The sequence below is a fragment of the Acanthochromis polyacanthus genome, chromosome 13 (assembly GCF_021347895.1).
Source record: "Acanthochromis polyacanthus isolate Apoly-LR-REF ecotype Palm Island chromosome 13, KAUST_Apoly_ChrSc, whole genome shotgun sequence".
In the NCBI taxonomy this organism is placed as follows: Eukaryota; Metazoa; Chordata; class Actinopteri; family Pomacentridae; genus Acanthochromis; species Acanthochromis polyacanthus.
The window spans coordinates 26,701,645-26,725,849 of NC_067125.1; the positions used below are offsets into that span (position 1 = coordinate 26,701,645).

The following is a 24,205-nucleotide window of genomic DNA, read 5'->3' on the forward strand; positions in this document are numbered from 1 at the left end:
GTCTCTTCAATTTGTCATCAATTTTCCTCTTGCGGCCACGTCCAGGGAGGTTGGCTACTGTCCCGTGGGTCTTGAACTTCTGAATAATATGAGCCACTGTTGTCACAGGAACTTCAAGCTGTTTAGAGATGGTCTTATAGCCTTTACCTTTAAGATGTTTGTCTATCATTTTTTTTCGGATGTCCTGGGACAATTCTCTCCTTCGCTTTCTGTTGTCCATGTTCAGTGTGGTACACACCTTTTCACCAAACAGCAGGGTGACTACTTGTCTCCCTTTAAATAGGTAGACTGACTGATTATGAGTTTGGAAACACCTGTGATGTCAATTAAATGACACACCTGAGTTAATCATGTCACTCTGGTCAAATAGTTTTCAATCTTTTATAGAGGTACCATCATTTTTGTCCAGGCCTGTTTCATTAGTTTGTTTTTTAAAATAATTATGTTAATCAACAATTCAAAAGTAATGGCTGTTTTTGATTATTTAATTTTCAATAAATTTTTATTTATTGTTACTTTTGTGAGTTTCAAGTGATTTCAGTGAGAATTGTGGGTTTTTCCTTCTTTAACTGAGGGGTACCAACAATTTTGTCCACGTGTGTGTGTATATATATATATATATATATATATATATATATATATAAAGCCACAAAGGTTGGTATTTAACTGCTGTATACTGATTGTAATGATGTGATTTTGTCATGACTTTGAGGATAAGTTATGTTCTGTTAGAATTGAAATACGGAGTGTTGGGTTGAAGTTAATTGTTTTTGTGATACGCAGGAAAGGTGTAGATGGTAGAATGTTTGAGTACTTTTGAGTGATATAGTTATTTACCTGGTTCACAACGGTTACAGCATTCTTCTACAGGAAAGAAAGAATTATCTTGAGAAAGGGAGATGAAGTGTATTCATTATAAGAGCTGCAATATTCGGTTTGTCCCCTAGATGACACTGTAGCTTGTTCATGTTGTTACTGTGTTGTGAGACCACAGAATAAAAGGAGACCTGTTGATCACCTGACATGGCGTCGTACACAACGTATATTACAGTTTTTATATACCGACATAAGCAAATGGCTGTTTTGTGATTATCCTGTGGGCTATAATGTTTAGTATATAAGCCTCAGGAATGAAATCAAGTAATTTATTACATTTCAGGCACAATGAAGAGGCTGCAGTCAGTGGAAAAATGCATTAAATGAACTGAATTCGTCTTTTAAAGGCATTATAATTGGGGAAAACAACTGGATTTGCTGTCATGTCGGACACTGAGTTTGTAAAATATCACTTTGTGGTACAAAAGGGGATTTATTTTATTTATCTTTTATACTTTATGTGAACGTAAGACTGAAAACTACATGAAATATTTCAAATCTGTGTATTTGTTACAGCATCAGTGTAATGCTGAGTCAGTACACGTTAGCTATTTCTGTTTGAGCATCACTTAAGACTACACTGAGCCCTTTTGCTTGCAGCAAGGATACAGTTATTTATATTTAGTCCTTAATACCGAGCTAAATTAGCCCACTATATGGGGACAAGGCGGCATAACACGGCACTAATTCCGTTCCGAGCCGCGTCAGTTTGATAATGTATTGACAAGCTAGGCTAGGCTAGGCTAGCAAAGTTAGCTAAATGAGCAGATGCAAAGTTAGCCTAAAATACAGATGTAGGTTAAGCTAACTCTGCTAGCATGTTAGCTTGAAGCTAAAGCGGACCGAGCGTGAACAACAAGCCGACAGAGTGTGTTTAAACTCGGTGACGCCACTCATGAGTAGGTATCTCTTAATTTTTTAGCATTTTTAGCAAGCCCCCATGGCCTGCAGAGTGTAGGGAAACACCTGTGGATGTTTGTGGGACACTAGCTACATGCAGAGGCCTTGTTTACCAACTCACACCTCTCTGGTATGTCTCGAGGCTGAGAAATAACCACTTAAAGATGCAAAAAAAAAAAACGCTAGCGAGGCTTTTTATAGTCCAAATTCTGAAAATTTCAGACCCCCACAAGTCAGAAACTTTTTGAGCTACAGGCCTACAATTTTGCATAGAAAGTACTTTTGTGACTATCTAATGGCATACAAATTTAGGACTAATTTGAAAATGGTGCGGCAACCACCATCTGGTGAAACCACACGGAATGACCCATTTCTTCTTCGTCTTTATGTTTAATGGCAGTTGGCACGCAACTTTTAGGTGCATTACCGCCACCTTCTGGAATGGAATGTGGGACAGGAAGGCCCCAGCAGTCCTTAAACCCTCTCTCTTAAACCTGTTCTTTCCATAAATAAAAGCAATGCTCTAGCAACATGTTTCAAAGATAAATTACTCAAAATTTCCCTGACCTCGAATTTAATTTTACTATCACAGATTTTCCTCTTGAATACTCTTCTCTGCTGCTGGAAGTTGGGGCAATAAATCAATACATGCTCAACATTCTCCTCCACTTTACAGCATTCACATTCCCCTGTATTATGTTTTCCAATAATTCTCAGAGTGCTATTCAGCCCTGTGTGCCCGAGTCTTAATCGTGACAAGACATCCTCCTCTTTCCGGCCTAAACAGCCCTGTTCTCCTAAATTCCCCTCTACACTTTTTTGAATGGAGTAATAAAAGCGACCTTTCAAGCAGGTATCCCATTGTCTCTGCCATTTCTTCTTCATTCGTTCTTTAACTATTGTTTTAACTTCAGATCTACTATACTTCATGGGAAAGTCAATTACATTTTTAGCAGCCTCTCTTTTTGCATACTTGTCTGCTAACTCATTTCCATCCACTCCTATGTGTGCCGGAACCCACAAAATAATAACTTGCTTGCCTTGTCTCCCTAGCCTATAACTAACTTGACCAATTTCACATATAGAATGACCCATTTGGTATTTGGTATATAAGTCAAAAACACTTTTTTAAAAATGTGTTTTTCATTAATAAAATAAAATACATCTCGAAACGATAAAATAAATTCCAGTTAAAATAAAAAATAATACGCTCTTCCGATGATAACCCTTTTATAGTGATAATTTAACTTCAACGGAAAAACGTTTATTAGCCGTTAGCTTGATGTTGAATAACTGAAAACTGAATCGCTAGCGTAGTGTCAGTTCGGTGAAGTTGTAGCAACTTTTCACTACAGTTGTAAAAGCTTTATGTTAAAGATAAGTATGCAGAAGAAATGTAATTAGCAGCACAAATGGCGGAAGAAAACGCTGCTGTAAACGAAGAAACGACTTCACATGTAAACACTGAAGGTAGGCTGCATGAGCTAATCTAAGCTAACAAGCTAAAGGCTTTCACATTCATGTTTTTAATCACTCTGGACCAGATTATGTAGCAGGGAACACAGACAGTAGCATTATATAACAGAGATAGGAAAGACTGTGTGCGTCTGTTAATGAGGTTTTAGGTTAATTATAATTTGTGAATGAATATAAAGAGGTGTCAATGGTAATAAGGCAGTGAACTGCTAATTAGCTTACATGTATCTAGAAGCAGATTTATTGATTGAAGTGGCAGAAATGTCAGTTGATGACCTAGGTTTGACAGTTACGATATTTGAAGAACACAAATCAGTTAACTGACATAAATAATAACTTTATCCTCCCCTACATTAATTCAAAGTTGTGGATAGAAGCTTTTTTTTCTTGAAAAATAGTCTTCAGTTGAGAAGAGTGGTTTAATAGTTACTCCTTGGCAACCCATTAAAGTCTCTAGTGGCCTGAGTTTTCATTACAAAAATGCTTAAATTTTTTTTTTTCACTCCTATATTTGACAAAGGAACTTTTTGCACATTGTTTCATGAGATTGGTGTATAGGAGAAGGACAGATGGCTCTTTTGTCTTACCTGATCACGTCTTGGTGTCGCACCGAAACATTGTAAATTAATATATTTTTTGGAGTTAAACAGTGTGCAGAGGTCTGTTCAAAACTATATGTAATTTTGAGGGAAAGATGCACAAGTTAATAAATTTTTTTGGCTAACAGCTGCTGTCACGTTTCCTTCATAACAGGATGTGAAGAAGCAGTGTTGAAGGAGGATGATGATGGTAATTCAAAGAAGCAGCTGCCTGCAGACATGTACTACGAGTATGAGGAGCTGTACTCCAGACCATTTGTCACACGTGACTCCCAAATTCCAGAGAACCTCCTGCACTTTTTGTATCCTTCTTTGAAAAGCAGTATAATGAAAAGCATTTCACCCCACAGCTCTGCAAACAGAGGTACATAAACATCTGTCACAAAACACAATCCACAGTTTTTACCAGTTGGTTGTCTTGCAAGTTCTGAGATTTCCTGCCATTCTCAGTATACTCCTCCATTCTGTTAGACAAGAAACTGCAAGGCTTTCTAGACTTCTATCACAAAAATGTGGCATGCTCTTAACTGGCTTGGCTGACCTAATTCACCTTCTGTTGTCTTCTCATTTTCAGTCTCATCTGTTTGTTTGTTAAGGTGGTAGTGTTACTGGATTATTTATTTCATTCAAACCTGATTTGACGGTCTTCCAATGAGCTTCTTGTGTCATGCTTGGCTTTGCTAATCTGTCAAGTGCCGCCACAAGTGTTATGTGGGATGGAATCAGTTTATGACATTTAGCACACTTTGGCAGCACGAATGCTACTACTTTCATAGCAGTCCTTAATTCTAATTGCGTTCAGTCAGTCTTTTTGCTATGACAGTGGCCGCAGGTCGAACCTGCAGGTACTTGATGACAAAACTCTGATCTTTGTGGCTGGTAACCTGCTTGTCCTGCTAGACATTTCTACCAAAGAGCAGAGATACCTGCGCTCCTGCAGCGGAGGAGGAATTGGCTCCATCGCGGTAAGACGAATGACCAGCTGTGTTACGTTGGGAAATACTTATTCTGAGGCTTCTGACTGATGAGAGAATTAAACAAGCAGATAACTTCACATTTACTCAGCTGTGATTTTGTGGTGCTTGAGTAGCCTTTTTTTTTTTTTTTTGCTGTATTTTGTGTTGGAAATAATATTGTATCTACAAATATAATCTAGGTTAAAAAAAAAGATAAATGAAAGGTTTAAATCCAGGCTCATGTACTGATCTGTCCAATAGTATGATCATCAAACTTTAATGTATTGTTTAAATAATGACAGAGTTCTAAGTATTAGTGTAACGTTAATATTAATGGACAGAAAATTTTGCTCTACAGACTATCAAGAACCGTCTGACTGCAGTTTCTATAAGGGATATACTGCATCCATAGGTGTGAAGCAAAAGCACTTTACTGACGTTGCCTGAAAAGCCTGTCTTTGTATCTTTGTGTGTGTGTTTAAAGGTGCACCCAAGCAAGGAGTACTTTGCTGCTGCAGAGAAGGGAAACCAGCCAAACATCATAGTCTATGAATATCCCTCATTACGGCCGTACCGCGTCCTCAGAGGTATAAAGGACAACGATGTATTTTCACGTAGCTTATGTTCTGTTTTTTGACACTAATGTTTCATGTCTGTAGGTGGTACTGAGCGGGCGTACAGTTTTGCGGAATTTAAACAAGATGGAAGCCTGTTGGCCAGCGTGGGCAACGCACCGGACTACATGCTAACACTGTGGGACTGGAGGCAGGAGAGCGTGATGCTGAGCTGCAAGGCCGTGTCTCAGGAGGTCTACCGAGTCTGCTTCTCCTCATACAACCCAGGACTGCTCACATCGTCAGGATCCGGACACATCAAGTAAAGAGCACAATGAATGCTTTATAAATGTTGTTAAAAGAAGTGCCATGGTTTACATTTTTAGGCTGGGGCACTTCTTTTCTCCAGTGCAAAACTGAGAAAGTCCAGATGATGGTAATTTGATAGAAGGAAGCGTTTCAGTGTTATAAATATAGTCATTAGGGCCTTTTCCTGTCAGCTTGTCTACTTTTCACTGTCAATTTAAGCAAAAGTAACCAAAAAACAAACATTAGCACTTTGAAAAGAACAGACCAGCATTTTAGAAAATCTGATAATTTCCTTTCTTACTGAGAGTTAGGTAAGAAAAACTATAGATAGCAGCTGGTGAGCCTATAGTGCCAGGCAAGTTACTTTTTGAAATCTTCTTGTTGTTACTGGGATGTTTAAAATAAATCAGAAGTTAAAAATTGTTCGTTAAACAACTTGCCCATGAACCCTTGGCTGTCACAGAAATAACCTGAAACATCAGATGCAGAATTATTTCTGTACATGACACCTGATATTATTTTTCATGCAAGATGAGAACATCTTCTCTCCATCTCTCTGTCAGGTTCTGGACAACAGATAGCACATTCACAGGTGTTAAACTGCAAGGATGCATGGGAAATTTTGGCTTAACTGCCGTAACCAACATTGAGGGCTTCATGGAACTTCCTACTGGAAAGGTTTGTACCCTGTTGTTTTAACAGTGCACTCATAAAGCTACATTTCAGTTAACAAATTGTCTGATTTCCACGTAAACGAATATTAAACAGTTATGATGTTCATTCTTTCACTTTAGCATGTTAGCACTGAATGCACACTGCAGCTGAGGATGACAGGAATATTATTGGTTTTGTAGGTATTTGTTCAGAAATGAAAATATTGAACTAATATGTATATTTAATCAGATTGTGAACATCTGTAGAAAATATCATAGTGATTCCAGGCATGGCACTTCTGTGACTAAAATATACAGTGTTTTGATCATTTCAAGAGTAGCGTTTTTAAATTGAGTTTGACTCTTGTTCCATGACTAATCTTCATAATCTTTCAGAACTAAAATATGTTACATTGAATTATCATTTATGTTTCTAAAGGAAAATAGCAGCAATAATGGTATTGTTCTTCCCATTTCTTCCTTTCTGACCACACAGTAGAACTAAAAGAGCTTATGATCATCATATGATCTTCCCCATTAGATGGTGTTGCCTAGTTTAAAAGATTTGGATTTCTATTCAAAATATATTTTTTTTAATTTAAGTTTCTTCTGTAGGAGTCAAGAGCACATACAGCACCCTCCGTAATTATTGGCATCCCAGGTTTAGATGTGTTGAAAACCTTAAAATATATTCAATTTTTATTACAGAAGCGTACTCTCATACTGAAAATTGTTGAAAAATGTATTATAGGAGCAGATTAGGTGTTGTTTTGTTGGCAAAAGGGGCTGTACAAAGTATTAAAATCAGGATTGCTAATAATTGTGGCACACATGATTTGATGTAAAAAAAATTATTTCTTAATGTGTGATTTTTTTCCCCACTGAATAAATGCACTTGAATTAAAGGTTGGATTTTCCTCTTTTTTTTGTTGTGGTCCTTTAGTATTTAGAAGAAAAGCTGAATTTATTAGAAGCTAAAGAACACATCTTAACCGGGGGTGCCAATAATTATGGAGGGCGCTGTATAGTTACTTCTGGTACCCTTAGTTACTCCTTGTTTACCTTCGTATCTCATGTCAGGTTGTGTCTGGTACAGACTGGGGAAACTTGCTGCTGTGGGATCGGAGTGACATTAAGGTGGAGATTTGTAAAAAGAATGGACAGACCTGCCACGCCGGTACAGTCCAGCCGTTTGCCCTGGAAGATGGGCAGCTGCTGACATTTGGCTCAGATGGAGTGATCCGAGTAAGACCCTTTTAAAGATCAACAAGATGAACAACTGATACGTGTTGAGACATGTTTTAATGTGCAACCAATTTCAGTACGGAATTCAGTGCTTCAATACTGGACTGTGTAAAGGAAAAATTGCTCTCTTTCCCCTTACTAAGGTATTTCCTTGCATTTGGTAGCTGAAGACATTCCAGAATATCATACAGGTTGCATCTGTCAACTGCAGTTACCTTAAATCATCCTATAGATTATGTAGGTCATCTCAAATTATCCTACTGTGAATCTGTGAGCATGGTCAGGCTTTCTCTCCCTCTAATATGGCACTAAGAAAGGCAAATGCTGCATGAAGAAGGTACATGAGAGAGACAACTGCTGTCCCTGACCTGGTCAAGATTAGATGTTTAGTCTGATGTGCTTGAGCAGATAAATTGTCCCCTTGCTAGGTTGCAATGTAAATATATCATTCCTCCAAACCCAACATATACCCAAGGTCAAAGAGAATCCTCAGAATTGGTGCTGGCAATGCTCACGTGAATGTGCTGCTCTGCTGTATCACTTCTTCTGAATTCAGTAAACCTCATTCTCAGCCTAAGCCATCTGAGTCTCCAGAGCGTCTCTGTGTCTGCCTCATTATCCTCTCTCAGCATTACAGAAATTCTGTAACAGACTGAAAAAATGTCCAAGCAACACAGAGAGATTTGGAGTGAAATGTATGAGAGCACAGGTTACAGGATTACTGTTTATTTATTTTTTTGCCAGTGTAATTGCTTGTCTTTCTGTGGTTCAAAAATGACTCAGACAATCTGAAAAACATGAGCATTAAAAGGTACAAATTAAAAAATAAGATGAAAAAAATTTAGTTAGTTAAACGGTTGATTATAAAAGTAGATATAAAATGTGGCTGCTTCTTCTCTATATGTGTTTAATGTCTGGTGGTATCAGGGTCAATCTGAGGATGCTCTTGATAGAAATTAGTTAATATGTTTTAGGTCTTTGAACAGTAATTTCACATGGAATTCCTCGTGAGACTAGCTGATTCCGATGGAGATATTCTGCAGTCTGTTTATTTAATGACCAGCAAGGCTGTGTTTCCCCTCCTCTCCTGCAGGGCTGGGATTATGAGCTGATCAGTGGTGCTGACTGTGACACCGACAGCGGCAGGTTTGAGATGGAGCCTCTGAATGAGATGGTGATTGGACACAACATCTGCATCTCTTCAATGGTGAAGAGCTCCCTGTCTGACTCCTTCGTTTGGTTTGCTCAGGTCAGAGGGCAGAAGGTCAGAGGTCTCTTATTAATGTTACTTGTAAACCGTATTCTAAACTTATGTTTTCTCTGCTATGCTGTCTTGTAGGATTCCAATGGAAAAATCTGGAAACTGGATCTTTCATTTAGCAACAAGGTCAGTTTCCTACACAATGATGTCGGTTTTCATAGAGACACTAAGGTTTTCACTTTAAAAAATTCTCCATTCCATCAACATTTCAGTCTGTTGCAACCATTATTTTATAATCACATACAAAGATATTGCTAAGTGTCCTCATAAGGCAACATTCAGTTAACACTTTTTCTGACAATCTGACAGACTGTTATTAATTAGGAGAAAACGGAAGACATGCAGTTATTATGACATTGATTTTCACGTCATTGTTTATCATAATGAAAATGCTGATGAAAAATGTAATTGGATCAACATTGTTCTAAATTTTTGAAACAATCACTGCCTGTATAGTGCATTTTTGTATCACCTGTTTGTGTAGGCTCTTGATCCAGTGTGCCTGTTTTCCTTCCACCACGGCCCGATCCAGGGCCTGGATGTGTCGAAGACATCCTATCTGATGGCCACGATCGCTCTGGACTGTGAGTCTCACACACTTCCATACCTGCGTGCATACTGAGCATTTTTGCAAACATTCACACATTATAACAAGTACTCTGTCTGCATCTGTCCCTGTTGTCCAGATTCAGTTAAAGTTTTTGACTTTCTGGAAAAAAGAGAACTAAAAACATTTTCTTTCAAAAAAAATGCAACTACTCTCAGCTGGGCTCCATTGTCAGTAAGTATGTAGATACAAAAAGGAAAAACGCTCCCATATATGGTGGGATTCCAGCAAACTAACCTCTGCAACTCTGGTGTTTGCCTTTAGGTGAGTCAGAGTGGATGTTTACTGCTGATAGGCTTTGAGGATGGAGTGGTCCGTGTATTTGAGCTCTACAACCCTCAGAGGCTACATGTGCTGTCAGAGCACAGCCCTAAAGACGATGCCGGGCTGCGCCTCAAACAGGCCTTCAAACCACACAATGCTGCTGTAACTGCTGTAGCATATGAGCGAAATGGAGAGATCTTAGCCACAGGGGTACGAGGTTTTAAGAGTTTCTAATCACAGTGAGAGGCAGCATTTGAAAACTCATGATTCCACAGGAAGCAGCAGTTTGTCAAAACACTTTTTGTTTCTGTTATTAACTGAAACATCTCTTTTTGGAAATCTTACGTTTTGCAATTAGCTTAGGCCTTAAAAAGAATACAACAGTGCATTCACTGAGTGTTGAATATTTACCTGGAAATAATGGCTCTTAGAATTTTTTATTCTGTTTCTCCACTGAAGATGGAAGCTGTAGTCAGCTTAAAGTCGTGAGGATTATTAGCTTCTTTAAAGTTCTGTGTAGATTTTTTCATGTTTATAAGCACTATGAGGACACTATTTTTCCACAGTTTTGTTTAATTTTTGTTTTTTGCTGTTCTTCTTACCTTACGTTCTTCTTACTGCCACCCTCCTCATCAGAGCGTAGACTGCACTGTGTTCTTCTTTACCGTTGAAGAAAAATTCAACCCCATCGGTTTTGTTCACGTTCCTGGAGCAGTACAGGCGCTGGAGTGGTCACCTCAGTCCCATGTAAGTCTAATCTTAAGCTGCTGTTACTTTCAGAAAAGGATATGCTCAAAGTGAAAATTCACCTAGCCCTCTTGCAGCCAAATGTGTTTTTTGGGGAAAAATAAGTACCTTAATTTTTTACATTTTACTTTTTTTACCCAGCCCAACAACAGGCTGCTCATTCTGTGTCAGAACGGTCACGTGGTCGAGGTGCAGCGTCCGGATCCTAAGGCCCGAGACCCACCAATAACCTTCCACCTATCTGAGCTCCCCAGAAGATCATTCAGGTTCACGAGCATCAAATCTCGAATAAAGGTCAGAACTTAGTCGGTCGTAGCTGCAGTTTTTGTGCTTATATTGAATGCATGCAATATATGAGTGTATTACTTCATACTGTATGTTTTGTTATTAATCTGGATTTATGCTGTAAGATTAGTCCTGATGTCAACTCTGTTTCCATTTCCATCTTGTACTTTTCTGCCTTTCATATCATGATGTCCTCAAGTTCAGTTAGAAGGACTGCTGCACTGTTCTGTGTCTGCTTTTGTTTTAATTTGTGCATCTGTGTGTTCCAGAGAGAGGAGGAAATCATAAAACATCGAGTTCTAAAGGAGGAGAAGAAGAAAGAGAAAGAGGAGCGGCTTAAAGAATCACAACAAACAGATGCAGAGCAAGAAGAAGAGGAGGAGGAAGAGTTATCGCCTCTCTACATCCCCGACTCACCAAGTCCTCTCTACTGTGGATTGTACTCACGACCCGGACAGTTCTGGCTCTCTATGGTACAAACACAGACACTGTGCTGTTCTTCACAATCCACAGTTAAATCTCAGTAGTCTTGAGTAATGGAACTTTCAGAAAGTTGACACAACTGAAATAGTCGATTTAGATTAAAGCGGTTAAAAAATGAGGAGTGTGGCGGCACTCACACTAGCAGCACCTAATCTGCTTGTGTCTTCAGTGTTCCACCTGCATTTAATACCCACAGTTTGAGCGTATAATTTTATTTTTATAGCCACAATGATAAAAACATGTCCAGTACCTTATATATTCAAATACCGTCTCTGATTTTAGACCTTATCTTCACTTATTCTTTGGCCCACTGCCTCCTATTTTTATAGTATTGTACCAACAATAATTTCAAAAAACTTTAAACAATACTAGCAGCTGATGCGATTGTATATTAGTTAAGGTGTATCATATCAACAAGCTAAAGAATAACACTTCATTTCATACATAATCCAGATCTTTTGTTTTTTTTAAAGACTGAATCAATTGTTCTTTTTTATGTTGTTGCTCTCTCCCTGCAGGGCGGCTTTGACTCAGGATACTTATATCACTGTAAGTTCTCGGCCGAACAGGATGAAAATCCAGAGAAGAGTCAGGACGTGCCCTTTGACTTCCTGCCTGTCCATAATGCAGATGATGACCCCATTCACACCATCACATTCAGGTAGTTAGGGTGATAACAAACAAATGAGTACCCTTTCTGTCAACATTGAATTAGTGATTGTATGTAATGTGAAAATGTCCACACTGATCTTTCGCTTTAGTGACCACTTTCACCTCTTTTAGCTCATAGTTTGGTATCAGCCATGATTGCTGCTCTTTCAACCACCAGCTGAGATAAACCTGTTGTATTCCACCTGCTCAGCACCAAGTAGCAAACAAAATTTGTGACTGTCTGGTGGATGAAGTGGAGCATCTTGCAGCGATAGAGCCAATTATTATTTAGATACTACAGAATGAATATTAGACAATTACACACTAGTGTGACACCAGTGGGAAGACACAGTGATGGTGCTCCTTGTCTCTTGGTGGCATAAAAATGCAACTTTGTCCTAGCTGTGAAGTTTTGCTGTGTTTGAAAACAAGTAGAGATGAATAAATTAATCTGTAGTAAAAATCAGCGTGGCAATGCAGTTTAAACATTTCTAAAAAAGCACAAAAATTGGAAATTAGGAGAGAGTTTCTTCAATCATAAATTGTAAAGTCTCTTTTACACATGGAAAAGCATTAGCATTACTTGTTAAAGATGATAAACGAGAAGACAAACTGTCCTTCCTGCTGTTTTGTGTTTTTTCATAGCTCTGACAGGCAGCTCATGCTCTGTGGCATGCATTCAGGCTCCATCAGAGTTTACCCTCTGCAGCCTGGCGATCACAACATCACCTCCATGCAGGCCTACTGGACTCTCAGCGTCCATGACAACGAGTATGGACACCTCCGGCACATCCGCTGTAGTCATGACGACCACTTTGTGCTGACAGCGGGAGATGATGGGAACATCTTCTCGTTCAGCCTGCTTCCTCCAGAGGAGCTACAGAAAAGCCTGTCGAGAAAGAAGGCCAAGGTTCCTTCTCCAAGGGTCAGTCCACATTTTATTAACATTATATTTTTGCCCTTTTTCTAACTATAACTTCAATTTAACTGTATGGATGGAAATGTCAGTCCATCAGATGTTCCATATACTGTAAGTCTGTCTCTCAACAAACAACCTGTAATATCAGCTTGCTGTCTCTGTCTGAAATGAAAAGTACAATGAGACATAAAAATCAATACTGCTTTCACATTTTTCAGTTAATGAGTTTTTGAACTGCAGAAAAGGTGTTGAATGTTGTCAGAAATGTAGTCTGCGCTTGGCTGAAGGAGATATGATAAATATGAAATGCTTGTTCACATGCTGTTCTAACAGGAAGGTTTTGAGAATGAGCCATTGCCTCTGGACATTGAAAACCCAACAGCCGACAGGTGAATGTTACTAGCCTGTTATGGGTTAATTTCATATTCCTCTATTTCTCTGTCAGTCTACTCTTTTTGTGTTTCTGTAGTTTTTCTTTCCTTTAGGCTCTCTTAGCAGATAATTTGTGGAGTAGGTAACAGCATGTGTGCATCAAATATTTACTGTTTGCATTAACTTTTAGATGCTTTTGAAGATGCAACTTTGATGAAAACTTAAGATGCGCCGTGACTCAAGAACATCATGAAAGTTTTTTCCCCTCTAACTTTTCCTCCCTCCAGCATCGAGTCAGCGAAGCAGAATCTTCAGAAAGACCGTCTGCGTCGGGAGGCCGAACGAAAGCTCCAGGAGAAGCAGAAGAAGTTGGCTGGACTCCAGAAGAAGTATGAACAGGTGCTGAAAGTCAATCAGAGTCTGCCGGAGCACGTTCACCTAATACCTGAGGTACAGAAACACGTACTGAAACTACTGATCTTACTGTGTATTAAAAAGTCTATAACTTAGTTTTTCATGTGGCACTATGCTACTCAGAATACAGAAGACTCATATAAGTTCTATGTATGTGTGTGTAGGAGCTGCAGCTGGACTCACATTTTTATGAACATGTAGAGAGGATGAAAGCTGAGCGGGTGATGGAGGTCAGAAAGCAGTTGGCTTGGGAGCAGGAGCGCTACAGCATAGCATTCAACAAACTACAGGACTGGTACACACACACACTCCACATATGTATGCATTGCCTGGATATCAACAGAGAAAACCTTCTATGCAGGTACAAAAATGCTGTCGTACAGAAATACACATGAAGGTTTCTTATGGTTTTGTTTTTAAATTGATGTACAGTGGAACCCAGGGAATTTGTGCTTTCACTTACTTCTTTTTCCATATTTGTATTTACCAAGTGACTCTCGCCAATGCAGAACTGTGACAAGTTTACACTTAGAGTGACAGAAAATTCTCATGAATTCCAATATGACTCAGGTCCCATTGCAAAATATCAGACCTCTACTTGATTTAAGACCACATATGGAAGTGGGACAAATCAGAATTGAAAAGATCATGTTTTATGTGATTTGTGCAGTCATTCTGTCATATTTACTGCTTATTTATTCACTACTTTTTCCAGCCTGTTTGTGTCTGCACTTGGGTCTTCTTTCCTGTCTTCATCGTGCACAAAAATGACAGTTTAAGCCACCTTGCGCTATAAACATCATCTACAGTTTTTCAAGTAGTCACACAATGTGGCCCAGTGAAATTCTTCTCTGTTTTATTACTACTATATTACTGTTTTATTATTGCAACCATCAAACACTGTGCATCTGTGATGACAACTAAACATATGAATATATGGGGTAGAGAGTGTAGTAGGAACAAAACCAGAGTAGACGACAGTCTAATAACTGATATCAGCCCCAGCTGCTTATGGTATTATCCGATTAGAGATATGAATACATATAAGATTATGGTGTTTTTTGATTATATTAGCCTTCTGTTAAGCACCTGACACCATCTTTAACTTTTAGATAATTTTCTTCATGTGTTTTAGCCACATTAAGGTCGTAACAAAAGGGGTTTTGGCTATACAACATACTAATATAAGGACAGACAAACAGACATGTTGGATATTTCCAGTTGTTTTCTGAGTGAGAAATTTGAAGGGATTCTCTGTTTTGGATGCAGACTGGGCTGGATATAAAGAATGTTAGTAAACCAGTGTAATCATAAGTTGCCATTGACAAAAGCAGACTGGCACTCTAAAACGTTTTGATTCATATTGGGTGCTGCCTCATAGGTAAAAAGTTTGGAAAGCATTCCACCAGAATTAAAACCCCCAATTCATGTGGTTGTGTACAGGTTTAAGGCATCTCCAGAGGCTAACATGGTCACTGTGGTCGCGATTCGAACTGACCACAGAGTCTCCACCTACCATCTGCCGGTTCTTACCAATCCTTCAGCTCAGCAGATCACACCCAGCTCATCTGATGGAGACAGAGAAGATGCTGCACCTGAACACTCAAAACACAAGACCAAGCCTGCAACAGACAGCAGCGAAGTTGAAGGTGGGAAAGTGTTTGTGTGTTTGTTTCACCTGTCAAACACACTTGTGGCCTGTCACCTGTGTGTGTTCTCCAGAGGAGAAGAAGCTGCAGCTCAGAGATGACTGTAAAAGGGTGAAGCTGGGAGATCGGCAGGAAGAGAGGCTTCAAAGGGCTGCAAAGAAAGCTGAGCAAGCTCGAGCCAAAATTGAGAAGAGGAAGCAGGAATGGGCCCAACTGTTAGTGTTAAGTTCAACATCATATTCTTATATTCTGCATATGTCTTACAGTTTTTGTTGTTAAATATGGCTATGAAGTTTCATTTTATTCTTAACCATATAGTGAAAAATTGCAGTGCCAGATTCCCCAGCCAGGGGTTGCTGAAGCTAAAATGTGAAATGGCTTCTGCAGTGCTGGTGTAAACCTAGATTATGGTGTCTAAGTTATGCAGAGAAGCCTGACAAGAACTATGAGGATCCGCGGGATGTGCAGGCCATCCGTGAAGCCGAAGAGAACTTAAAACTCAAGTCAGATGTTACAGTGGTGATAAGCCTGAAGGTGATGGCTAAAAGGAAGAGAGAGGAACTTGCTGCTCTGCAGGAAAATGTACAAATTGCACATACACAAACACACACATGCACTGAAAGATGTAAAAGTCCCACCCCCTTTGTTTCCTCGTATTAATATTACAGTTGAAAAGAAAATATGTATTTTTTACACTACACCAGTATATTGTGGATGCATAATTCGAGTGCATAATTGCTTTGGGGAGCATGATTATGACCTCTGAAATATAAAAAACTGAATATTATACCTCCGATGTTTATAATGATCACTCATTTGACCCCTGCAAATGTTTAAAGAAAGATGATTTTCTCTGCTTACTATTCTGTGTTAAATTAACTCAAAAATACACTTGATGCTAACTGAGCTACATGTTGCTTTACATGTCCAGTAGCGGCACAGCTGTGTCCACCACACCGCACACAAAGCTCGATTCCACACCTGCATTCAAGTAGAAGTCACTTTATTTATGTGCTAATCACATATAATATGTGGCTGCTCATGGATGCCACTTTTCAGGACTTGTTAGTGAGAATGACCAGCTTCAAGAGCATATTAAAAAACAACAGCCTATGAATCACTGATGACAAAAAAGACAGGGCAGATTTACTCATTCACTTCCTCCATCTTAACAGTTCCGTGAAAAGCAGATAGAGATGAATAAACGGATCGTTGCATTGCGGGACTCCAAGGTTCGCCTGGTGTCTTGGTTGCACACTCAGGCTTGGCAGTTGCAGAAGGTCCAGCTGCGTCTAGCAAACCATCTCCACCACTCTCCACCCTTTCTGCCCTCCGTACTGCCAGAGGAAACCCCAGAGAAGTGGCTGCAGTACAAACTCGCTGCCTTGGAGCGATACCGGGTTCTGAGGGAGCAGAGGTACTAAATTCAAGTTCCACTACATCCAAGATTCAGATCAAAGCAGACAATAAATACTGTGCTTTACTTCTGTAGAACATGATTCTGTAGGAGATAACCAGATCTGTAGCAGTCATGGGGGGTACTCTATTGTTTCTAAACAGGTGTAAGGACAGGGAGAATGTTTGTTGGAGTAGGAGTGAGGTGTCAAGTTTGTTGGAGCAAGTGAAAAAAATGGAGAGGGAAGAGGAAAAAGATGAGAAAGAGAGAGCTTCCAGTCCTTCTACTTCATCTGTAACAACAGAAGAGGAAGAGACAGCAGTGGGTGAAGTAGCAGAGCAGAGTGAGCTGGAGGTGGAGCTGCAGAGGGAGGAGGAGATCAGACTGCTGTATGAACAGGAGTCGCTGCTGAAGAAGGTCATCATTCTATGATTAATCTCTCTCAAATCAAAAGCCAATAAGTTAGTTTAAATGTGTAATAATGAGCAAAACATCTCTGGAGTCACATTGATCAGTAAGATCTCATATTAAAGTGCGTAATGTTTTAATCTGTGGATGTATTTTTTAAACTTCAGATGGAGAGTTCAGTGAGCCAGTTTGACACGGAGCTCCTGCTGCTGCGTCAACAGAAAGTTCGTCTGGACTTCCAGCTGAAGCGTGCCGACCTCCACCAGCTGATGCTCTTCCAGGAGATGCTGATCCTCAAACAGTTTGAGAAGAGGGAGGGCATCCTGCCGGAGAAGCTCAACAGATGCATCAAGGAGGAGAATAGCATCACTGTGAGTGAATGTAATGTAATCTGTGGTCTGATGGATGCAGATGGTCTTTTAATTTCATCATTATACTTTAGCAATGTCTCTAAAGGTCCATACCTGTGTTTTTTATGTCTTCACCTATTATTGGATACTTATGTGGTAAAACATTGCTGTCCATGGTGGGCAGCTATTTGATTTTCTTCCTAAACAGACATTCGTGTTGATTAAGTTTCATGCAGAATAAAAATCACCTTTTAGAAAGCCTCTCACACTGCTGCTAGAGACCACAAATGTCTAAGAGGGAAATACCAATACTAACTGCTCAATGGAACACATAGACTTCATCCTCAAGATGATTGTTTCAGTTGTCTAACAACAACATTTTTTTAAATCAGACATCAACAGTAATTCAGTCAAACTCACATCTGACGTCTATAGTCACTCAAATGTTCTCCACATTGTGGCTTAATTGTTACTGTGAAGAAGAATTTACTCAACTGAAATTACTTGGCAAGAATATCATAGCCAATAATAATATATCGAAAAATAGTATTCTCGCCTAATAACTTACATTCTTTTATAGTTGAGGATTAAGTAATTGTGTATCGGACTCTGGGCACTATGAATAGGAAGGTTGCCTGAAGCACACTGTGTTAACAGAGGAGAGTTCTGTCCACTGACCACTGTAAATAGATTCTTATGTCATCCTTTGCTCCCTGCTTATGGACAGTCAGCGCTGGAGGAGTGCAAGGAACAACTGGAACTGAAGCAGAGTCAGATAGTAAAGCTGCAAGCGAAAGAGAAAACTCTGCATGCAGCCTTTCAGGATTTGCTGATCAAAAAAAATTACCAGCATCAAGAGTTTCTTACCGGAGACTTCAAGAGGAACATCAAACCTGTGAAGGAGGAAAAGAAGAAAGGTGAAGCTGAGGGAAAGCAACAGTGATTTTATGTGATGCTGTGAGTGTGAGTATCAATTTGTCCCTCTGACCTTCAGGACCCACATGTGTGTTTGACGAAGAGGACAGCAATGAAGACGATGACTGGGATAATGATTCCATTAGTACAGAGGACGGAGGAGCTGCGATGGACATCAGCGTTTGCCCTCCAGGTCGGTATTGTGGTGTAAGAAAATCCTTCACTAATAATTCCTACCTGTGATCTCTACAGGATTTATCCAGGCGTTTGATTTAAGATACAAATTCCTCATCCCTCCCTGTCAAGCACACAACCACAGGATATGAATGTTGAGTTCCTCAGCTCAGGACTTGGATCTGAAACAGAACCAAAGACATCCTGCTAGAAACGGAACCAGTTGAATTTCATTCAGATCCTATGCACAGTCACAATGACACAGAGCAGAGCTTTTAGTTGCATCGTCGAGGATCATGTGTTTGGAGTCATTCAGCAGCAGGTATAAATGTGTGAGTGTCTATCTCAGGCTGCAACCCAGAAGTGTTTGACTACACAATGAACCTGTGCGAGCGTCGGCAGAACTTAGAGGAGTCGCTGGCAGAGGAGAGGGAGAATGTCCAAACTCTGAGGATACAATGTGACACCCTTGTTAAGAAGGTCAAACTTTGTTTTTTATTTTCTCTTCTAATCATTGATGTGTTTCTGTTACCATCAATTCTTTTTTCATTCAAATTTTGTGTCTTTTTGGTATTTTTTATTTTTTTGCTTGGCATTGCAGGAGACTTCAGCGAAGAGCAGTCGGAAGGCAGTAGAGAAGGAACTGGAGCAGATCAGCAGGGAGATACAGGAGGAGATGAACACGCTGGATGTAGTGGTTCCACTTAGACTGACACAGGTAAACAATGCAAACCACTGAGTGAAGACACTACAACTAGTCGAAGCTAGTGCACAGATCTGTGTGCACGTTTCTACTAATGCAGGAAGATGGATATAGGAGTGTAAAGCAAGATGGAATAAAGCAACATTTAGCACAGTGGTATTACTCTCCACCGAGACAGGTTTAAAGATTTAACGTTTTCACAAGATGCTGCCCCTTTTGCTTTACTATCTACATTGCTGCTGTTGTGTTGCATAGGTTTTGTGACTGAGCCAGGCTTTTACTACATCAAGGACTGCATCTGCAATCATTTTCCTTGCCAGATAATCTGCTAAAGATAAATAACTGCATCCAAAAATGTCAGCAAATATTTTTTAAGGGAACAAAAAGGAATGAGTGATGAATGACATGAATTTTATGAAAGGAAGTTTGGCGTTTTCAGTAATGTAAATTTTATTTGTCATAGATGACTATATGAGAATTTTTTTGTGTCTGACAAATATATATATATATATATATATATATATATATATATATATATGTATTCTCCATACTGAAAGCATGAAACCAGTGATTTCTTAATATTGTCAGTTTTTTTTAGTTTTGCAGCTCTGTTGCAGTTTGTTTTTCAGTTTCAACTTCAAAAAAAAAAATCATATTCAGTTTCATTGTCACTGCAGCAGTGTTATGCTTGTGAGTAGATCAAAAAAAAATTTTTCAAGGGAGTTTTCTTTATTTTTAATTTAGATTTTGGCAGCAGTTATCTATTTTTTAACACCACAGTGGAAATTAAAGGTCTAAAATTTGTGCGCAAATTTAATTAAATGTTTGATTTGATTGATTTTATGTTAATATTGCGACTTTAAAAAACAGTTAAAAAAAATAACTGTGGAATTGTTGTGCACATCCCCTGCAACTGCGTCTAATTCTGTTCCTTTCCTTCTACCTCCTCCATACGTCCACCAGATTCAGTTTACCACTCATGACTTAGTGCAGTCAGACCTGAGCGAGGCCTTGGTGCTGGACAGCATGCAGATGAACAAACTGCAGGAACATATCAAGCAGCTGGAGGTGGACAAGAAACAACAGAATGATCTGTGCCGTCAAGCTAAGCAGCAGTGCGCCAGACTAAACTGCAGCCTCAAAAACATGGCCGTCGAGATCACAGGTAAGAAATGCATCGACCAAAAACCTCGGTCTGGAGGAGCTCAAACCACCGTCTAGTTCTATCTGCTTCCTGCACTTATTTGTAAAGATACGAAGGGTGAGGTTCAGTTTTGATGTGTTTATGTCTGTTGGTGTAGAGCTGGAAGAAAAGTGCAAAGAACTGATGATGACAAAGTTTGGGAGGCTGATCGATCTGGACGCTCTGCAGATGCAGACAGGAAACAGGCAACTGGAGGAGCTCAAACAGGAAAAACTCCTCCAAGAATTAGAATATGACAAGGAGCTCAGCGAGTGGGATGTATGCCGATCATTAGATATCTATGTCTCTGCTATGTTTTGCCATATTCAGACATTTATTTAAAAAAGCAACTAAACAGTAACAGGATTTAAATTGTAACTTTGTTGATCTTTTTTTGGATTTGTTTGAAAATCCAGGCAAAGGTGGACAAGGCGCATGATGGCCTGAGTGAGGTCACCAAACGTAACACAGAGCTTCTCCACAGCATTACGAGCCTCAATGAAGAGAAGATCAGACTGGAACATAAACTCGCGACCAGACAGGCAGAATTGGTAATCACATTTAAACCCAGGGTGTCATATCCGTCCTGCTTTGTCCTCTTCAACTGAGTGAAGCTGTATTTTTGACCACTGAGGTGTTTAAAGGGAACTATGTCTATACAGTGTAGACCACAGCACTACAACCACAGCAGACGTGAGACCCAGGAGGACATTCAGAGACTCGAGGAGACGGTGAAGAGACAATCACAGCAGCAGAGGGCCCTCAGGAGAGAGATCGACCTCCTGTCCCGTAAAGGAGGCCACATCTCGCCACCCACCAGAGCCCAGCTGCTCTGCCACACCGTGAAACAAGCAGAGGAACATTCATCCAACCCACCGAAAATGTAAAAGTCCCCCAACAGAAAAGGTTATAATTAGCTAGGAACAGAGGCAGAAATAGTTTGCACACATATATGATATATGTGATATGTAAGTTTCAAATTCAAATTTATTACTGTTGTTAATAATATAAAGACTTACTGGTACTTTTAACTTTACAAAAACTGACACTGATGACAATAAACTATGATCAAATAGTTAAAACTGACATTTTTTATGTAGTCTAGAAGATTTTGAAAATACTTTGACAGCTGTAGTGGTGCTGGAAGTGCATTTTTCTTTTGTTAGACCTCCTGTTGTCCCAACATGCATGTATAACAGCAATATTTTTGGCATCTCTATAACTCAAATGATCTTTGAAATCATAAACAAATACAAATATTCAGTAAAGTTTGTTTATAATAAGACTTGATTGAATACGTAATTCGCCAGATATTTTGTAGTTTTTCTTTTATGATCATTTCAGGAATCACTGGTTTGTCAAAGACATCATCAAAGAAATATGTGTCGTGGATTTACAAGGAAATAACTGAAGCCACAGCAACCACGTCTGAAACTTAACAGGCTGGTTTTCTGATAAAATTTAATAGTCCCAAACACATTTAGTGCTAATACACTACCATTCAAAAGTTTGGGGTCACTTAGAAATGTCATTATTTTTGAAGGAAAAACTTTTTTTTAAGTGACAATGACATTAAATTAATCAGAAATGCAGTCTAGACATTGCTAATGTGGTAAATGACTATTCTAGCTGGAAACGGCTGATTTTTAATGGAATACCTCCATAGGGGTACAGAGGAACATTTCCAGCAACCATCACTCCTGTATTCTAATGCTACATTGTGTTAGCTAATGGTGTTGAAAGGCTCTTTGATGGTTAGGAAACCCTTGTGCAGTTATGTTAGCACATGAATAAAAGTGTGAGCTTTCATAGAAAACAAACTGTTTGGGTGACCGCAAATTTTTGAGATGATAGTGTACTTAAAAAGAGTTGTATGGGAACACATTTTCACTGTCTTTACCTTTAGGCTGGAACTTCACTGTCACTTTACTGGCCTCTTACAAACCACTCCTTTTTCTGCAATGAAGCAGAGCTCCACGACCACTCCCTATCAGGTTTCATTTTGTCACAGAGACATTCTCTGTCTCTGACATGTAAACTGGCACAACAAGGGATTCAGCTGAACCAAGTTAAATTCAGTTTGTCCAATGACTGTCCCTGTAGACACACTCACAGCATGAACTATATTTAAAGCTAAGAAAATCCACATCTGTCCTTAGTCTCAACCTGGTGAAGAACAAAGTTATTAAGATTTTGTGGAGGAAGTAAAGAAGACAGATGATCGCTGATCACTAGATCTTAGGATGTGGTTGGTGAGAGAAAACTGAAAGCTCTTAAGTCCTCCCTAATGTGTCTCACTAACATGTATCAATGAAACAATCATTATGAAGCTTCTGCAGGTCCTAAATACAGAGCTGTGTTTGAGGCAACTCACCCTCTTTCATGTTCAATGTGTTACCTTGAAAACACACACAGATGGAGGGAGAGTGAGTTTACTCTCTGGGCCTCCTTCAGTCAATAATGAAATTAACAGCTGAAGCTTTCAGGAGTTATTATTAACAACACTGCTTCAATTTGGAGCACCAGAAGCTGTTCACACACTTTATATCTTCTTACTTTTCTCCTCCCCTCTTTGTCTGGTACAGAACAAAGGTAAAGATATAAATAATAAGCTGTGCACACCCATAGTTGGTATTTGTGCTCAGTGACCTCAGTATTTTTTAGTTAATGCAGATTAATGAAAGGGAATTTACTAAATAAATGTATGTCTTAAGTCAGTGATAGATCCAGGAGTATGATTTAACTCTCAAACGTTGTTTTTAAAAGTTGCACTGAGGTCCTTATCAATATACTGCCATAAAATACAGATTAATATTGTTTTACACTTTCAGTTACTTGGATTGTTTTAACCAACAACAATAGTCCTGATTATAACGACCAAATTTTGTTACATTTTCAGGATTTTAAGCCTTTAAATACCCCTGTTGTTGTTCATGGGGGAGGGAAAAAAACACTAAAAAATATTTATTTTCCACATAATATCTGTTGAGTGGAATTTTCTTTCTTTTTTTTTTTTTCTCCAAGAGCCTTTTCAAATGACCTGATTTAATCTTGCTGATGGGAGAAATTTTACATCAAAATGCAGGCGACTTATCAAAAATGATCAGTTTAAGTTTAAGATTTTTTAGTGAGGGCAAGTAATTAATTAAGAAAGTCATATTAAAATGTTTCTCAAGAGGGTATAAAAAAGCCTGAAGTTATTTATTTTTATTTATTCATTTAAAAAAATTAATTACATATGTTTATGCTCACTTTTAGTTTCAAAAAGTATTTACTGCAAGTCACAGGAATTTAGTCTCATTTGGCACTGGCACTTTCATTTTTTTTGAGTAATGTTTGTCACGCTATCACTATGATTTGGTCTTTATGAGGTCTTTGTTTCTTTGGTTATGAATGTGTTTAACTTGGAAAGAAATGATGCTTAAGTTGCCTGTTCAGGTCTGTTGTACTTACTAGATTGCAGCATGACCTCACACAGCAGAAACTGGTTCCTCAGCATCTTAAACCTGAGCTAGTTAAACATTACAGCTGGAGCAGACAAACAGACTGCAAACCAGTCCTGTTAATGATTTAAATTGGCTCCCTTTCATTTGTAGGCTTCTCTTGTAAGAACAAATTCCTGGCTGCACAGATTGCAACACCTGATCTAATAATAACTGAGTGCTTTGTGATTCAGGTGTGCTTTGGAGGCCTCGTTGCAGGTTCCTGGTGTACCTGGGTGGAGCTGTGCTTGTCCTCCACCGGTTTGTCATCAGCATGCTTCACACATTCCTGCATGGACGGAATGTGGGAAAAGGAAAGAGCCACTGCCTAGATAAAACAAATCTTCCAGTGGAACCAGTCGAACAAGCCTGTT

At 39.1% G+C, this 24,205-nt stretch overlaps 1 protein-coding gene across 9 annotated transcripts; it reads left to right on the forward strand.

The window, feature by feature from the left end:
* Window positions 1-1,434: 1,434 nt before the first annotated feature.
* Window positions 1,435-24,169, forward strand: LOC110956977 (cilia- and flagella-associated protein 44-like). Of its 9 annotated transcripts, none has more exons than XM_051957669.1 (35): window positions 1,435-1,775; window positions 4,006-4,153; window positions 4,654-4,816; window positions 5,292-5,394; window positions 5,467-5,683; window positions 6,234-6,348; window positions 7,404-7,568; window positions 8,662-8,817; window positions 8,908-8,955; window positions 9,314-9,413; window positions 9,516-9,610; window positions 9,701-9,910; window positions 10,337-10,447; window positions 10,589-10,741; window positions 11,002-11,205; window positions 11,734-11,876; window positions 12,512-12,791; window positions 13,119-13,174; window positions 13,445-13,607; window positions 13,736-13,866; window positions 15,015-15,220; window positions 15,294-15,435; window positions 15,640-15,802; window positions 16,396-16,637; window positions 16,781-17,033; window positions 17,192-17,395; window positions 18,102-18,291; window positions 18,369-18,482; window positions 18,813-18,943; window positions 19,065-19,181; window positions 20,130-20,331; window positions 20,468-20,628; window positions 20,766-20,900; window positions 21,012-21,232; window positions 24,026-24,169. In XM_051957669.1, the coding sequence occupies exons 1-35, from the start codon at window positions 1,772-1,774 to the stop codon at window positions 24,165-24,167; spliced, it is 5,388 nt and encodes a 1,795-aa protein (XP_051813629.1). In that variant the 5' UTR covers window positions 1,435-1,771; the 3' UTR covers window positions 24,168-24,169. The 9 variants fall into 9 exon arrangements, 8 of the variants coding, with proteins under 8 accessions (XP_051813629.1, XP_051813634.1, XP_051813633.1 ...); XM_051957670.1 differs by lacking the exon at window positions 1,435-1,775 and adding an exon at window positions 2,909-3,246 and having other exon boundaries at window positions 21,012-21,255; window positions 24,026-24,148; XM_022202776.2 differs by lacking the exon at window positions 1,435-1,775 and adding an exon at window positions 3,137-3,246.
* Window positions 24,170-24,205: the final 36 nt, after the last annotated feature.